The sequence below is a fragment of the Bufo bufo genome, chromosome 8 (assembly GCF_905171765.1).
Source record: "Bufo bufo chromosome 8, aBufBuf1.1, whole genome shotgun sequence".
NCBI lineage: Eukaryota > Metazoa > Chordata > Amphibia > Anura > Bufonidae > Bufo > Bufo bufo.
The window spans coordinates 92,019,036-92,037,995 of NC_053396.1; the positions used below are offsets into that span (position 1 = coordinate 92,019,036).

The window sequence follows — 18,960 nt, forward strand, 5'->3', positions numbered from 1 at the left end:
TAACATTCCCCATATGTCTACTTTATGTTGGCATCATTTTGCAAATGTCATCTAATTTTTTTTAGGATGTTAGAAGGCTTAGAATTTTAGAAGCAATTCTTAAAATTTTAAGAACATTTCCAAAACCCACTTTTTAACCCCTTAGGGACATAGCCTTATTTCACCTTAAGGACCAGGCCATTTTTTGCAAATCTGACCAGTGTCACTTTAAGTGGTGATAACTTTAAAACACTTTGACTTATCCAGGCCATTCTGAGATTTTACATATGTTGTTAACCCTTTAGGTGTTGCACAAGAGTTATTGGCAAATGGGGATGAAATTTGAAAATTTCATTTTTTTGCCAAATTTTCCATTTCAACCCATTTTTTCCACTAACAAAGCAAGGGTTAACAGCCAAACAAGACTGTATCTTTATTGCCCTGACTCTGCCGTTTACAGAAACACCCAATATGTGGCCGTAAACTACTGTACGGCCACACAGCGGGGCGTAGAGTGAAAGGTGCGCCGTTTGGTTTTTGGAAGGCAGATTTTGCTGGATTGGTTTATTTACACCATGTCCCATTTAAAGCCCCCCTGATGCACCCCTGGAGTAGAAACTCCCTATAAGTGACCCCATCTAAGAAACTACACCCCTCAAGGTATTCAAAACTGATTTTACATACGTCGTTAACCCTTTAGGTGTTGCTTAAGAGTTATTGGCAAATAGGGATGAAATTTGAAAATTTCATTTTATTGCCTAATTTTCCATTTTAACCCATTTTTTCCACTACCAAAGCAAGGGTTAACAGCCAAACAAGACTGTATCTTTATTGCCCTGACTCTGTCGTTTACAGAAACACCCAATATGTGGCCGTACATTACTGTACGGCCACACAGCGGGGCGTAGAGTGAAAGGTGCGCCGTTTGGTTTTTGGAGGGCTGATTTTTATGGACCGGTTTATTTACACCGTGTCCTGTTTCAACCCCCCTGACGCACCCCTGGAGTAGAAAATCCCTAAAAGTGACCCCATTTTGGAAACTACGGGATAAGGTGGCATTTTTTTGGGGACTATTTTTAGGGTACATATGATTTTTGGTTGCTCTATATTACATTTTTGTGAGGCAAGGTTACCAAAAATTGAAATTCTGAAATTTCATCTCCATTTGCCATTAACTGTTGAGGAACACCTAAAGGGTTAATAAAGTTTGTATAATCAGTTTTGAATACCTTGAGGGGTGTAGTTTTTACTCTAGGGGGGCATCAGGGGGGCTTCAAAAGGGACATGGTGTCAATAAAAAAGGCCATCAAAATAGGCCTTCCAGAAACCATGTCGGTCCTTTCCTTTTGCGGCCTCCCTTTTACTGATACAACAGTTTACGACCAAAAATTTGGAATTTCTGTAAACTGCAGTATCAGGGTAATAAATATTAACTTTTGTTTGGTTGTTAACCCTTGTTTTGTTACCGGAAAAAACGGATTGAAATGGGAAAAGTGCCAAAAATAGCGGTTTTGGCACAGTTTTTTTTTTTTTTTTGACCGTGTTAATCTGGGGGGTTAGGTCATGGGATATTTTTATAGAGGAGATTCTTCCGGACGCGGCGATACCTAATAAGTCTACTTTTTTTTACAATTATTTAGGTCTTTGACTATATTATCCTTTTTGATACAAAATTTTATTTTTGGTATCTCTAAAGTCTAAGTGTCATTTATTATTTTTTTTATCCGATTATCTTATGTGGGGGCTAATTTTTTGCCGGATGAGCGGACGGTTTTATTGGCACTATTTTGGGGGCTATATGACTTTTTGATCGCTTGCTATCAAACTTTTTATTATGTAAGGCACCTTTTTTTTTTTCCTGGACAGTGTTAGGCCTCATGCACACGACCGTTGTGTGCACCCGTGGCCGTTGTGCCGTTTTCCGTTTTTTTTCGCGGACCCATAGACTTTCAATGGGTCCGTGGAAAAATCGGAAAATGCACCGTTTTGCAGCCGCATCCGTGATCCGTGTTTCCTGGCCGTGAAAAAAATATGACCTGTCCTATTTTTTTCACGGCCAACGGTTCACGGACCCATTCAAGTCAATGGGTCCGTGAAAGAACACGGATGCACACAAGATTGGCATCCGTGTCCGTGATCCGTGGCCGTAGGTTAGTTTTTATACAGACGGATCCGAAGATCCGTCTGCATAAAGCTTTTTCAAAGCTGAGTTTTCACTTCGTGAAAACTCAGAACCGACAGTATATTCTAACACAGAAGCGTTCCCATGGTGATGGGGACGCTTCTAGTTAGAATACACTACAAACTGTGTACAAGACTGCCCCCTGCTGCCTGGCAGCACCCGATCTCTTACAGGGGGCCGTGATCAGCACAATTAACCCCTTCAGGTGCGGCACCTGAAAGGGTTAATTGTACTATCATATCCCCCTGTAAGAGATCAGGGCTGCCAGGCAGCAGGGGGCAGACCCCCCCCCCCCCCCCCAGTTTGAATATCATTGGTGGCCAGGGCGGCCCCCCCCCCCCCTCCCTCTATTGTAATAATTCGTTGGTGGCACAGTGTGCGCCCCCCCCCCCTTCCTCCCTCTATTGTAATAAATCGTTGGTGGCACAGTGTGCGCCCCCCATTGCCCCCCCCCCTCTATAGCATTAACAACGTTGGTGGCCAGTGGGCAGCCTCCCATCTCCCCCCCCCTCCCCCCCATCATCATTGGTGGCAGCGGAGTTCCGATCGGAGTCCCAGTTTAATCGCTGGGGCTCCGATCGGTAACCATGGCAACCAGGACGCTACTACAGTCCTCGTTGCCATGGTTACTTAGCAATAGTACAATAGTAGAAGATTAATACTTACCTGCTGCTGCGATGTTCGTGTCCGGCCGGGAGCTCCACCTACTGGTAAGTGACAGCCTCAGGTCTGTGCGGCGCATTGCTAAATGAACCGTCACTTACCAGTAGGAGGAGCTCCCGGCCGGACACGAACATGACAGCTCCCAGGTAAGTATGAATCTTGTACTATTGCTAGTAACCCGCTGCCACCAATGATCGGGGGGGGGGGGGGGGGGGCGCAAGATGGGAGGCCGCACACTGGCCACCAATGTTGTTAATGCTATAGAGGGAGGGGGGCCAATGATTGCCACCAACAATTTATTACAATAGAGGGAGGAAGGGGGGGGGGGGGGCGCACACTGTGCCACCAACGAATTATTACAATAGAGGGAGGAAGGGGGGGGGAGGCGGGGGGGGGGGCACACTGTGCCACCAACGAATTATTACAATAGAGGGAGGAAGGGGGGGCGCACACTGTGCCACCAACGATTTATTACAATGGAGGAAGGGGGGGGGGGCCGCACTGGCCACCAATGATATTCAAACTGGGGAGGGGGGGGGGGGTCTGCCCCCTGCTGCCTGGCAGCCCTGATCTCTTACAGGGGGATATGATAGTACAATTAACCCCTTCAGGTGCAGCACCTGAGGGGTTAATTGTGCTGATCACGGCCCCCTGTAAGAGATCGGATGGCAGTCATGTACACAGTTTGTAGTATATTCTAACTAGAAGCGTCCCCATCACCATGGGAACGCCTCTGTGTTAGAATATACTGTCGGAAATGAGGTTTCACGATCTAACTCATATCCGACAGTATATTCTAACATAGAGGCATTCCCATGGTGATGGGGACGCTTCAAGTTAAAATATACCATCGGATTGGAGAAAACTCCGATCTGATGGTATAAAAGGGACTCCGGACTTTACATTGAAAGTCAATGGGGACGGATCCGTTTGAAATGGCACCATATTGTGTCAACGTCAAACGGATCCGTCCCCATTGACTTGCATTGTAATTCAGGACGGATCCGTTTGGCTCCGCACGGCCAGGCGGACACCAAAATGACTTTTTTTTCATGTCCGTGGATCCGCCAAAAATCAAGGAAGACCCACGGACGAAAAAACGGTCACGGATCACGGACCTACGGACCCTGTTTTTGCGGACCGTGAAAAAAAACGTTCGTGTGCATGAGGCCTTAATCTGTGGGGTTAGGTCATGGGGGATTTTTATAGAGGAGATTATTACCGACGCGGCGATACCTAATATGTCTACTTTTAATAAATTATTTTAGTTTTTTTGGGTGTCTCAAGTCTGAGAACCAGTTTTTTTTATCCGATGTCAGTGCTAAATTGGGATATAAATTTAGTACTCCATGGAAGTGTGATACTCCCTGAAGCAACCGTCAATGCAGAGGCCCGGATGATCGGGGCACGTGTCGCACTGAGTAGTGGTGTCCTTCCGTATCCCCCTCCTGCGACACACTCTGCACTTTTTTTGGGTTCGTCCCTTCTTTCCAGTATGGGGGACCACACCTGGAAAGTGTTGGCCAGGGACGATCCGGGCGCCTACAGTTCCCGAGGTACTCTGGCCTGCTCTTTCCCGGTCTGAAAAGATCAGGGCCTTGAGGACTGCCTCATAGAACTGAAGGAATGTCCCTGTGTTGCCAGCACTCCGGGACAGCACAAAAGAGTTGTACATGGCAACCTGCACCAAGTAGACCGCAACTTTTTTGTACCATGCCCGGGTTTTGCGCATGGCGTTATTATGGCTTGAGGACTTGATCAGAGAGATCAACTCCTCCCATATACCGATTGTAGTCGACGATACAATCGGGCTTGAGGACTGTTGCCGCGGTACCTCGCACAGGGACAGGGGTGATGCCGTTACCATGAATTGTGGACAGCATAAGGACATCCCTCTTGTCCTTATACCTGACCAGCAACAGGCTTCCAGTGGTAAGGGCACGGGTCTCACCCCTGGGGATAGGTACCTGGAGGGGGTGGGCAGGGAGGCCGCGTTGATTTTTCCGCACGGTCCCACAAGCGGACGTGGATCTGGCAGCAAGGCACTGGAACAAGGGGATACTGGTATAAAAGTTATCCACGTAAAGGTGGTAACCCTTATCCAGCAGTGGGTACATAAGGTCACACACAAGTTTCCCGGTAACACCCAGAGTGGGGGGACATTCTGGGGGTTCAATCTGGGAATCTCGCTCCTCGTACACACGAAATTTGTAAGTCTACCCTGAGGTACTCTCACAAATTTTGTATAGCTTTACGCCATACCTCGCCCGCTTGGAGGGCACATACTGGCGGAAAATGAGTCTCCCCTTGAACGCAATGAGAGACTCATCAACCGCGACCTCCCTTCCAGGTACATAGGCCTCCATGAATTTGGCCCCAAAGTGATCGATGACCGGCCGTATCTTATACAGACGGTCATAGGCAGGATCACCTTGGGGGGACATGCTGCATTATCGGAATAATGCAAATATTTCCGGATGGCCTCAAACTGGGAAGGTGTCATAGCCGAACTGTAAACTGGGGTCTGGTATAGGACGTCCCCACTCCAGTACAGCCTGACACTGGGTTTCTTGACCAGGCCCATATGCAGCACGAGGCCCTAAAATGTCCTCATTTCGGCTGCACTGACTGGCGTCCAGCCACCGGGCCTGGTCAAAAAGGAGCCCGGGTGTTAAGCAACGAACTGTTGGGCGTACAGGTTCGTCTGCTCCACCATCAGATTTACCAGTGGGTCACTGAAAAAATGACAAAAAAAGTCATATTCAGTGTAGCCCACTGTGGAAATCTGGATTCCTGATTGGCCTACAAAATCAGGAATCACGGGCTCGTATCGCTCTGGGCTACACCAGACTAGTTCACCGGCAGGGTGCTCTGGTGGGTTTAACTGGTGGGCCGGGAAACCAGTACGAGCTCGTACTAGGCTGGGCCACAGGGTCCCTAACATGGCGGTCCCCTTGCTCCGCCTGGCGGCGTCTCCGCCGCCTTGGGGGCTCATCATCATCGCTAGATGATGAGGAGGACGCGGATGACAACAGGAATGTGGGGTCATCCTCGTCCTCACTGGGACTCTCAGAGTCGGAGGCAAGCTGGGTGTATGCCTCCTCGGCCGAGAACGTCCGGCGGGCCATGGGGGAGTGTGTGTCTGCGTGTGTATGTGCGTGTGTGTAACTCTTTATTTGGTGTGCGTGTGTGGGGGGGCACGGGTGTTCACGAACTCACCCTAAAACTAACAGAAAAAAAACAAACTAACTAAAATAAAAGGGCAAAAAATGTGAAAAAAAAAAATCAAAACCGCTGATCAACCGTCCGAAGTTGATCAGCGGGGAGGTGTGCGATGCGCTAACAGTGGCCGGATGCTAAGAGTCAGTCGGTGTACACAAAAAATTAAAAAATTAAAAAATCCTGCACCCCAAAAAAGTTGGGGGGGGGGCAAGCGGCAGCACCCCTGGGGGGTCTAGAGTCACACAGCTGTGCTGTGGACCCCAGACACACTAACTTAGGGTGATGCAATAAAAGTTTTACAAACTAACTTTCCCTTTATTTTCCCTGCCTAACCCAAACTTTCCCTATGCTTTCCCTATGTACCTGAAGTTCAGATGGGGGGTGCTGGGGCACAAATCGGGTCCTGGGGGGCACAGATGGGGTGATGCTGGCACCGATGGACGACATGCAGGCAGCTCCTCTCTCCTCCAGCTCCGGAACACAAAAGGAGGAGGAGAGGAGCGCCTGCATCTTTTAAATCTCACGCTGGACCGCCCACAGACCAATCAGAGGCGATCCTGAGAGGTGATGTCACCATCACCACTCAGGATCGCAGGATGGTGATTGGTGGGGTAAAATCACACCACCATCACCATCCTGTTCCGGGTTATCGGGTCTTCAGAGACCCGAATAACCCGGAAACGCAGAAAACCGCAGGTCTGAATTGACCTGCGGTTTTCTGCGATCGCATACATGGGGGGGTCACAGGACCCCCCGGCGCATTTGCCCCAGGTGCCTGCTCAATAATTTGAGCAGGCACGGGGTTCCGATCACCGCCCGCCGCGCGGTGGTGATCGAAAATACACAGGGCGTACAGGTGTGTCCTTAAGTACCAGGACATAAGGGCGTACCTGTGCGCCCTATGTCCTGAAGAGGTTAAGGACCAGTTCAGGTCTGAAGTCACTTTGTGGGGCTTACATAGTGGAAACCCCCTATAAATGACCCCATTGTAGAAACTACACCCCTCAAATTACTCAAAACTGATTTTACTAACTTTGTGTACCCTTTATCTGTTCCACAAGAATTTAAGTAAAATGGAGATGAGATTTCTAAATTTCACTTTTTTGGCAGATTTTCCATTTTAATAAAAAAATTTCTTTAACACATCGAGGGTTAACAGCCAAACAAAACTCAATATTTATTACCCTGATTTTCTGCATACAGAAAAACCCCACATGTGGTTGTAAACTGATGTAAGGGCACACGGCAGGGCGCTGAAGAAAAGGAGCGCCGTATGGTTTTTGGAAGGCAGATTTTGCTGAACTGGTTTTTAGATGCCATGTCCCATTTGAAGCCCCCCTGATGTACCCTTACAGTAGAAACTCCCAAAGAGTGACCCTATTTTGGAAACTAGGAGATATTTGACCAGTTTTATTGGTACTATTTTGGGGTACATATGATTTTTAATTGCTCTATGTTACGTTTTTTGTGAGGCAAGGCAACAAAAAATAGGCTGTTTTGGCACTGTTTTCTTTTTTTTTTTCTTTTTTTTTTGCAACATTCATTTGACAGGGTAGATCATGTGCTATTTTTATAGAGCAGGTTGTTACGGATGCAATGATATCAAATAGTCTACTTTCTTTGTTTCAGTTTTACATAATAAAGCATTTTTGAAAAAATTATGTTTTTGTGTCTCCATTTTTTGAACGCCATTTTTTTTATTTTTCTGCCGATTGTCTTGTGCAGGGGCTAGTTTTTTGCAAGAAGAGTTGATGTTTTTATGGGTACCATTTTTAGGTACATATGATTTTTTTGATCATTCATTATTACACTTTATGGGGCAAGGTGACCAAATAATTGGTTCTTTTATCAGTTTTTATTTATTTATTTTTACAGCATTCACCTGAGGGGTTAAGTCATGTGACATTTTTATAGAGCAGATCGTTATGGACGTGGCAATACCTAATATGTATACTTTTTCTTATTTATTTAAGTTTTACACAATAATTTTCTTAGTGTCTCCATAGTCTGAGAGCCATAGCTTTTTATTTTTTGACCGATTGTCTTAGTTATGGTCTCATTCTTTATGGTCTCATTCTTTGCAGGATGAGGTGATCGTTTGATTGGTACTATTTTGGGGGGCATACATTTTTTGATCGCTTGGTGTTGCAATTTTTGTGATGTAAGGTGACAAAAAATTGCTTTATTTTTTTACGGTGTTCATCTGAGGGTGAATGTGATATTTTTATAGAGCTGGTTGCTACGGACGCGGCGATACCTTATATGTATATTTTTTATTTTTTATTTCACTTTAACACAATAATAGCATTTTTGAAACTAAAAAAATAATGTTTTAATATCTCCATTTTCTGAGAGCTGTGTATGCTGCGATTTAGAAGGCAGGGACACCTGGGAACTGTCCCTGCCTTCTCTCTGGGGTGCCCTTCTATCACTGACAACGGCCCCCCTGCTCGGCAGCTGCACGATTCCAGAACGTCTATTCAGAGATAAACATGCATCCATAGAACTTTTATATCCTATGGGCGGATGTGAAGTGGTTAATAAGTTAGCAAATATTTCTAAAATTCTGTTTTCACTTTGTCATTATGGGGTATTTAGTACAGAATGATGTTGAAAACTTGAATTTGTTTTTATTTTAGCACAAGGCCGCAACATAACAAAATGTGAAAAAAGTGGCAGAGGTTAAGGGAGAGTTGCGTGAGCAGTAGTGATTTTACATACTTATCTGATGGGTATTGTGGACGGGTATTAGTTAGGAATAGTGTTTTGGGGAGCTTGAGTTGATCCTGGAGAACCGATTTAAGAATACTTTCCTTGATATTTTGTCTGCACCACGTTATATAGCTGTTGAAGTTTAGTGCTAGAAGACACTTTGTGCATTTAAAACTGTGAAAGTCAGAAACAACACAACCACAGTCAATGGGAAAAAAAACACATATGTGCATGAAGTTTGTACTGCATTTCTTCTCATTTTTGCGGCATATACCACTGATGTTACAGATGGATTTAGACGACGACAAAAACATGCTAGAGTCATGTAAAGTTGAGCTATTTCCAAGCAGTGGGAAAAGGGTTTTTGCACGTCGATCATCATTTCGTATACTTTCTTCTTTGAGGACCATTCCCATTTCTTAGTAAATTTGGGTGGCTGGTCAGCATATAGATGTTTTGCTGTATATGTGTGATGCTTGTGCATGTTCTCTGCTGTTAAATGTATATTAGGTGAATAATATTGTTCATGTGTATGCATGTTATTAAAATCAGCTGTACCCTTAGAGGAGTCATACTGTTTTTCTTTTTTTCCCCCCATAAATTAATTGTCTTTATTTTAGGCAACGAGTCCCTTTCTGCACATTGGAGCTGTGATCGGTGTGTCTGTACTCGCCTGGGTGCTTGCTGGTTATTTTTGGGAAACAAAGAGTAAAGGTAATCAGCTGGCATTTCTTCACCACTTGGGTGCTGGAGGGGGATTAAAGAGAGATATTTGTATTATAGTGTTTGTGTATGCATATAGGTTTGGTATTATCATCCTCTTTTTGTCCTTGCAGTGTTGAAATGTCTACTTCCTTTGGTATACATCATTCTGGTTTGTGCTCTGTTTGTGAGTCCTCTCTTCATTTCCTCACCCTGTATCATGAAGGCATCAGAACTTCCTCCCAAACCAAGGATCATGGGTCATCGTGGGGCACCAATGGTACACTATCTGGCTAGTTTAGATCAAGATTGTTCTATGATTGGACTGGTTGTTGATATCAGTCACTGGCTTTTCTCTTCCAGCTTGCTCCAGAAAATACAATGATGTCATTTGACAGGATGGTGAATTCTGGAGGAAAGGTGTTTGAAACTGATGTCATGGTGAGGTAGGAGAACATATATTTTTTCCTCCCTAACAACCACTAGTGCTGCAGATATCAATAGTCTTCCCTTACTCCAACCATTCAGTTTGGATGGAATCCCCTTCCTAATGCATGATGAAACTCTGCTGAGGACAACCAACGTGAGAGAAGTTTTTCCATTCCGTTCAAGTCAAAACAGCTCGAATTTTACCTTTTCTGAACTCCAGAGGCTGAATGCTGGTGAATGGTTTCTGCAGGTAATAAATAGGGTATGACTGTCTTTATAAATGATGCATTTTCCAAGCTCCTTACCTTTTTAGTCTTATACGCATTTTTTTTTGTATTTAACCATCTCTGCTTCTTTTTAGAAAAACCCTTTTGGAACAGATGGATCAGTGACACCAGCTGAACGTGAAGAGGTTAAGCAGCAGAAAATTCCTTCTCTTGAGGATGTTTTGATTGCATGCAAGAACCTCAACATCTCTATAATATTTGACTTGCGTCAGCCACCTTCAGGACACCCATATAACGAGAGCTTTGTGAATGTAACTCTTAATACAATTCTGAACGTTTCTATACGCCAGGATCTGGTGAGTTGATTTCTGTGCTCTGCAATGTCTTGGGACCAATAAGGAGGTTCCTCTGTATTAAATTAAATACAGCTTTATGGTGCCTAATGTTGCCAACATTAAATAAAATATACAGATTCTAATATTGTAAAAAAATGTACTTGTCACCTGCTTCCTTCAGATAATCTGGCTCCCGGATGATGAGCGGGAGCAGGTTATAAAGACAGCTCCAGGTTTCAAACAGATTTATGGTAGAAAGAGGGAAAAAAATGACACCGACACCTTTGATGCTGTGAATCTATCTTATACAAATATAAGTGTGAGCGAAATCAGGTAAGAAATCATGTACAGTGTTTTTCACAGATTTTGTCGTATTATAGTTTCTTCTTTACTGTGGACAATAATGACAGTCAAGGACTTAGATGCATTTATAGGTACGCTACATGGACAAAAGTATTGGGGCACCTACACGTTACATGCACTGGAGCTTTATGACATACCATTCTAAATACACAGACAATAATTTGGAGTTGGTCTCCCCATTTCCATCTAAAACAACTTCTAATGTTCTCAGAAGGCATTCTGCAAGATTTTGCCACGTATGTTTGGGAATTTTTGTCCATTCATCTACAAAAGCATCTGTGAGGTCAGATCAGACACTGATGTTGGACGAGAAGGCCTGACTCACAATCTTCGTGCATGTACCTCCAGTTTTTTTTTCCCTCTGGATCAACTTGCAGGATAACAGGCTGAACTGGATGGACAGATGTCTTTTTTCTGCCTTATATACTATGTTACTATGTTACTAGTTTATTCCAGAATTCGATGAGGTTGAGGTCCGGACCAGTCATATTCTCATTTCACTGCCTGAACGGAATATTAAAAGGAAAATCACTGCTGATTAGTATCGAATCTACAATATATATATGTTAGGGGCCTTGTGCCCTGGTAATATCAGAATCTGGCATAAAGGGAAAGGTGTAGAGGATGATGACTAAAAATGTATGTACCATGTTCCTCCAAAGAAAGTGTGAACAAGGAAGCTCATTGAGTAATGTCATATGGTCTATGTAATTATATTGATTGTTCTGTGGCTGCCAGTACACCATTCAAGATCACCGCCTGAAATAAGGAGATGTCACAGACCTAAGTTCCTCAGACTTCAAAATGCAGCACAGGACTTTGGAGAGGGATTTAGGATACATTCACACGACCGTGAAAAATGGACATGTGATGGATGTTTTTTTTTTAACGGCTATCACACAACTGTATTAAAGAGGATGCGTCGCCTCTCCTAACCTGTCAGTTTTAGTAACTGCTTGTGTTTCCTGTCTAATACCAATTCTGGAGCATCTATTCTTATAACTCTATGTTGTGCTGTTCCTGTATTATTCCTTCTAGAAGTTTACTAATAAATTGACAGCAGTCTGCAGTAAAGGTACTGTTGGGTGTTACCAGTGGCAGTGTGGGACAACCTAGTTATAAGAATAGATGCTTCAGAATTGTTGTTACATGGGGGATGCAGGTAGTTACAACAGCAATGTCAGGAGAGATGACAGATTCTCTTTAAGAACAATAGTAGTCTATGAGGTTATTCACATGGCCAGTGACTAACGGTTGTGAAAAAATAAAACCTGTTCTATCTTGTCTGTCTCATAGACCAACATCCCCCATACAGTTGAAGAGGGACGTTTTTAATATCCGTTTCTCAGAAAGGCATTACCCACAAGAGGTCCTTAAGAAGCCATACCAACGCTCCTTGAGTTGCAACTTGGCCTGAAATTTAAAATTCATGTGATAAGATACCATCCATTATTTTTATCTTACATTTATCCATACCCCCCCTTTAAACCAAATTACATAGATACTCTCCTACAGTGTCTCCACTTCCAAACTATAGTGATCTAGTTACCATTGATTGCTATGTGTCGTATTCCTTTATTGCTCCTGCATACTGGGCATTTTAATAGAGGTAAACTAGTCAATGATGTTTATGTAGAGCATTATGAATGAACCGCCTAAGATCCCCCTTGTTACTTGTGATGCATCATTGTGTCCCTCCACTGGGCTATTCAAATGCATCGGTGGAGGAAAGGGTCGGGGGCTATGATTTCACATGCCTACCTTCCTGACTGACTGCTCGTACTTAGGCACGCCCAGGGGAGGTAGGGTGCCCAATAAATATCCAGCATTGCATTGGCCATTCTTGGCCGTCACAGTGGCGCTGGCTTAGCTGACTGCACAATATTGGTGGCAGTCCGCACACTGCACAATACTGTTATGTTTTCTGTTCTAGCAAGCACTTCTAAAGAAATGCCAGTATACATACACTGGCATGGAAACACGTTGATCGCTATGAGGGGTCTATCAGTTATTGTAACTCAGTCAGTAGACATGGCAGCATTACAGCACATAGGCATTACGTGTTCGCTCTTCTGTACAATCTACACAGACTATCACTAGGGTGCACATAGCGAGGAAATCAGGTCTGTGACATCTCCTTATTTCAGGCGGTGATCTTGAATGGTGTACTGGCAGCCACAGAACAATTCAGGCAGCTCCTGAAATATGGCATTACTGAATGAGCTTCGGTACTTTGTTCACACTTTCTTTGTAGGATAGAAGATGGTGCATATCTTTTTGGTTGTCCTTCTCCACACCTTTCCCTCTAAGCCTGATTTTAATATGTTCAGGCAGTGAAATAGTGTTTTTGTGGAGCATATACATACTTATCTCCTTTAATTCTTAAGGGGATTTTCCAAGTGTTTTTTTAGTGATGACCTTTCCCCTGGATAGATCATCAGTATCTGATTGGTGGGGGTCAGCAGTTTGAGAAGGCAGCGACTCACAGTAGCACTGCAGCCTTGTCTCTGCTTACCAAGAACGGTGTCTGTCATACATTGTATAGTGGCTGTGCTTGGTATTAATAGGTTCTCAGTAAAAAAAATAATAATGGAAAATCCCTTTAATCCCAGTCAAATTCTTCCATGCTAAACTCACCCAACCATGCCTTGAAGGAAAATTGCTTGGTCTAAGAGAAAAAAAGCCTTCCCCAAACTGTTCCCACAAAGTTGGAAGCATGCAGCTGTTCAAAATACTTAGGTATGTTGAAGCATTAAGGTTTGCAGGATCATGTGAAGATCATGTCCTCCTAGATTTTTTCTTGTTTTTATATTTAATTAAGAAATGTAGTAAAATAAAGTAAAATAAATAATACAAGGGGGCATAAGCTTCACTTGATAAGATTTCCCTTCACTGGAACGAAGGTGCCTTGGCCAACCCCTCAAATTCAACTGCATAACATTATCCCTCCTCCAACAAACGTTATAGTTGACACAATGCAGTCAGACCGGTAACGTTCTCCAGGCATCCGCCAAATCCAGAACCATCCATGAGACTGCCATCTAAAAAAATGTGATTAGTTACTCCACAGATCATGTTTCCACTGCTCCAGAGTTCTGTGGTGGTGTGCTTTACACCCCTCCATCCGATACTTAGCATTGTGCTTGGTGAGGTAAGGCCATGAAGCTTCCTGCGTAGTTTTTGTGATCATGTTAATGCCAGAGGAGCAGGAGCATAGCTAAAGTAGATGCAGGTGAAGCAGATGTTATGGGGCCTGAACTAACAAGGGGCCCGTCCAGGAGGAGGAAAACTGAAAGATTTTTATTGTCCGGGCCCCCTCAACAGTATTATACAATGACCGTAAATATGGTGACATGACATATGTTATATACGTATAGGAATGGACAGAGCTGCTGCCTGGACTGGTCTGAGAGAGCAATCATGACAAGCCACAGACGTGGGGGTTGCTGGGGGTAACTTTACGTGGTCTACCACTTTGTTGGCGAGTTGCTGTGGTTCCTAAATGCTTCCATTTTTTGCTAAATTATCACTCGCAACTGATTGTGGAATATTTAGGAGGGAAGAAATTTCACAAACCGACTTGATACAGTCATGGCATCCTATTATAGCACCACACTGGAATTCAGTGAGCTCTTTAGAACCACCCATTCTTTCAGAAATGTTTGTAAAGGCTGACTGCATGGATAGAGGCTGGATTTTATGAAATGATTATAATGTGTGTCCCAATACTTTTCTCCATATAGTGTATGCTGAGCTTGTGAAATTGCTTGTCGTTATTAACAGATACATTTGAGCTCCTTTTTATATTTCATCTCTCCAAGGTCGTATCGTCAGGATAATATTTCAGTGAATTTATTTGTGGTTAACAAACCGTGGTTGTTCTCCCATGTATGGTGTGCTGGAGCCACGTCTGTCACCTCTAACTCATTCCATCTTCTTAAAGATCTCAAGCAACCAATATGGCTGCTGGTAAGTGAATGTACTGTTACTACAACCTTAGGAAATATTTGTATATCCATCCATTCAGCTGATCCTTTCCTATCAGCATTAGATTTAAATGAGACTGTTATCCAAAACTTTAAATGGCCATATGCTTGTGAATCAGTAATTTGCATCAAAAGATTGAGAGATTGTTTGTTTATTTTTTATTTTTTTCTACTTTATTGTGGGTGATTTTAATTAAACAAATTTCAGATAAAACACCCTTTAGATAAACATACATCTACTCTCAGATTAAAAATAAGGAAATGATATAAGGGAAGACTAGATGGACTTGTGGCCATTTTTTGCAATGACAACAGAAAGTTCAGTCATATACTGGTTGTCACACTTAAAGTGGCAGTGTACTTTGGAAAAACTTTTGCATTGTTTGGGCGACTTGTGAGGCAGAGCATCTGTATGTGGCTGAATCATACATGAGCTCTCACTCCCCACTGTAAAGAATCCATTCAAGAAACGAGCCATCTGGGGCTGAAACCTCCCATGGTACAAATGGGTGTCACTACTCTCCCCTATTATCAGGAGGAGCTGACATTTTTATTTCTCAGGGGTCCTGGTGAAGAGTACAAACTGAAGTCTGGAAGTCCTCTTGCATTCTTCTCCTGGCTTTTTCAGTGGTGATCTACATCCCAGGGTTCAAGGATTGGTCACCAGCAAACCTACCTTGGTGAAGCACAATCCCTCTACTCATAGTCCACGTCATCTGCAGTGGCTATAAAACTAGCCGGGGAGCTGGACATCTTGTGGAATTGAAAATAGTGATGGGGTTTGCAGTTCCTCACTGAAAGCACTTCTGATACGGACCTTCTCAAACCCTGACAATGCTGGGAACATCCCCCGTTTTGCCTCCGGAGAACTTATCACAATCCGTTCCTCTGACTGTAATAACTCCTTAAAGGGGTATTCTAATCTCCGTTTTTGGCTAGGATATGTCATTATCAGGTAGGTGCGAGTTCCACCTGTAGGACCTGCTCTTGTCTCTAGAATGGACTACCCAAAGTGAATGGAGAACAACCATACATGCGCAGCCATCCTCCGTTCACCACTATGAGAGTTCCAAAATAGCCGAGCGCTGGCAGTCCCATAGTGATGAACAGAGATGTGGTCGTGCATGTGGGGTGCGCACTCCAATCAACGCCATGGGACTTACAAAAATAGCTGAGCACACTTACTCTCTGCAACTATCTCCATCTGGAACCCTATCTCCAAAACGGGCCCCTGCCCTGTTATAACTGCTATGGGAGTTCTGAAAATGGCCAACTGAGCATGAATAGGGAGAGCACCGCGCATGCACGGTCTCCTCTCCGTTCACTGCTATGGGACTGCCAGCGCCCAGCTATTTTCGTAACTCCCATAGCAGTGAATGGAGGGTGGCTGCTCCCCCTTCACTTCAGGTGGCCCGTTCTGGAGAGGTCCCAGAGGTGGTGTTCTTGGAATGCACGATATCATTCTGCTGCAGCACTGAGTGCACTGCAGATTAGTCCTGTATACATCACACTCAGCACCATTCTCTGCAAGGTATACAAGCAGTTTCGAAGCTCTTACTTACAGAGCTCCTACTACAATATTGACCTTTTACTTCGATCTTGGCACTTGGCTCCATAACTAGATAATTGAGCTAACAGTGCCACTAAGTGGTCAATCTGTGTAATAACCATTAAGCCCAATTCATTTAGTTAAATGTCTTCTGAAAATTTGCACACTAGGTCCTTGTGCAGTATTAGATGCTACGAGTCACAACGTCTGACCTAATGTAACCCTGCAGACTTTCCCCCCGAGGTAATATTGAATTCAGCTGCTACAGTCAGCAATCTTTGCCTCTCACTTTTGCTCCTGGTTTAATTCCTTCCTGGAATGGACAAATATTTGCTCAATTGCTCCTCTGGTATGGTTAAAAAAGGAAAAGCCTCTAAAATGCCTACCTCATCACAAACTGGGCTACCACCCAGATCTTCAACTAGAAAATATGGCACTCTACACCCATCCTCTCCAGCTCCTCCAAGCTCCCCACAATTATTGAATTATTGGAATCTGACTTGGGTGATACACCGGAATCTCCTAACCAATGCTGACCAGAGTCTGTTATTCCATTAATGGAGGAGGGCACATCTGCCACGACCATGGCACAGGAGGAATCTTGACTTCTCATGCCATTACTAGACAAACGTCTGGGTCTTCTTTATACTTCCATAAATACAGCGTTGGCCCAGGTCACCAGTGCACAGAAAATCATGGAGGTGGAGATGCATGCTGTTGAGATGAAAACCACAATTTCTACACTAACCGAGAGGATCACCTCCCAAGAGTTGATCGCTTAGACAGCCTGGAGAACAGATGTAGAAGAAACAATCCCTGGGTAATCCAGAAACCATAAAAGAAGATGAACTGCCAACATTTGTTGCAACATTCATACTTGCTATGCTGGGCTGCCTTACATTAGAACTTCCACCTCTGACAACTGAGAATCTATAGAAAAGTGTCCTGATGGGGGAGATTAACATGTGCCCATGTCGGGTCATAGCAAGATTTTTTTTGTTTCCAGATGAAGGAAAATATTCTTCATGCCACTGTGCATGCAAGGGCTTAGAGGTCCAATAGAGGTCTACTCCATTCTTATTTTCCAAGATTACTCTGCTTCAGTGTATCAAAGTGGGCAGCACTGTGGAATTTGTATGTTCTCCCCGTGTTTATGTGGGTTTCCTCCTACACTCCAAAGACATACTGATGGGGAACTTAGATTGTGAGCCCCACTGAAGACAGGTTGATGCTAATGTTTGTAAAGTGCTGTGGAATATGTCAGCGCTATATAAGTTAGTATAATAATCAAAGGCAACGATTGTTTGCACCTGCCTTTGTCCCTGCGCCAACAACTATAAATTTCAGCTTCAGTACCCAGTGAAGCTTTGGGTCACTGTGGCCAATCTACACCCTGTGAGACAACAATAGAACTCTCTTCTCCCTGATGGAACATCTTCCTCATTTTTATTTACTTGTTGTGGCTCTTCATCACTATTTTATTTCTGTTCTCTTCTGCACATTTTCTTGTGTTCTTTGAATGCGGGATGTTTGCCGTTATGGCTTTTTGTTATTGCAGATTGTGATTTCACAGATTTCACTTGAGTTATTATATTATGCTTTTTGTTTTTAACTTATTTTTGTTTCCTCCTTAGCCCTACTTTCCATAGCATCACCACGACGGCCATACAAGGAGATTGACCCCTGACCTCTGTAAGGGCAGGAAGCAGAGAAAGGTTAAAATACCCCCCTCCCACCACCAAACACCAGTGTTTCCTGTCCCTACAGAGGACAGGGGTGGAGAAAGGTCTCCACGTGCAGCCGCCGTGGAGATGAAGGTCCTGAATTGGATGTGGAGTCGCGTACCTGCTTCGGCGGGACCCCCCTGTCAGCCCGCGGTCTTGTACTAACGCCAGACAGGGGGGAGAGGGAGAGAATCGCCTCCGGTTGATCCGGGGCCTGCTCCCGGAGCGCAGACGCCCGCTGGTTACCAAAGCCACAGCCAGGTTGCGCTCCCAGCGCCATGCGGCGCTATACAAATTTGTCACTTCCGGCCGGAAGTGACGCGGACGGCGGCCTGCTTCTGACGGCGGGAGAATTCAAATGGATCCCCCTGCTGCAGCGTCCTGTGGTGAGTGCTTACTCTCTCTGGCTATCCTCCAGGATGTCTGCGTCTGAGCACACTGAGGCCTCTACCCTGCCACCTGTAAGTTCCCCATAGGGGAGAGCTTGTTTCTTCTCTCACCTGGGCACACTATTGTGGATCTTTTTCCCCTGGTTCTAATGGTTTTTTTTCTTGGCTGTTCCAGACTGCTAAAGATCCGCTGAGAAAGCCCAAGAGATCCTCAAAGTGTATTTCATGCTTTAAACGTTTACCTGATGACCATCCTAAGAAGTTGTGCAGGGACTGCATTTCTAAAATTGTCCGTGAGGAACAGCCGTCCCTCATGGACGAAATTAGATCTATGATGCAGGAAGAGATTAAGTCCTCCTTTACGGCAATTTTTGCACTACAAACAGAGAAACCCGTTTTTAAGGAGCCTCCCGCCAAACGTCACAAATCAGGCGATTATGTTTCATCCGATTCTGAAGATTATGGTGATTAGGCTTCCTCTTCTAGATATATGGAGGA

At 44.2% G+C, this 18,960-nt stretch overlaps 1 protein-coding gene across 6 annotated transcripts in view; it reads left to right on the forward strand.

The window, feature by feature from the left end:
- GDPD2 (glycerophosphodiester phosphodiesterase domain containing 2) overlaps positions 1-18,960 on the forward strand; it is a 136,553-nt gene that overhangs the window by 96,629 nt on the left and 20,964 nt on the right. For all 6 annotated transcript variants that reach the window (XM_040405337.1, XM_040405339.1, XM_040405334.1 and 3 more), the window contains exons 7-13: positions 9,379-9,472; positions 9,595-9,740; positions 9,824-9,906; positions 9,989-10,139; positions 10,251-10,472; positions 10,633-10,784; positions 14,636-14,783. In XM_040405337.1, coding sequence (XP_040261271.1) covers positions 9,379-9,472; positions 9,595-9,740; positions 9,824-9,906; positions 9,989-10,139; positions 10,251-10,472; positions 10,633-10,784; positions 14,636-14,783 — 996 coding nt within the window. The remainder of the gene's footprint in view (positions 1-9,378; positions 9,473-9,594; positions 9,741-9,823; positions 9,907-9,988; positions 10,140-10,250; positions 10,473-10,632; positions 10,785-14,635; positions 14,784-18,960) is intronic.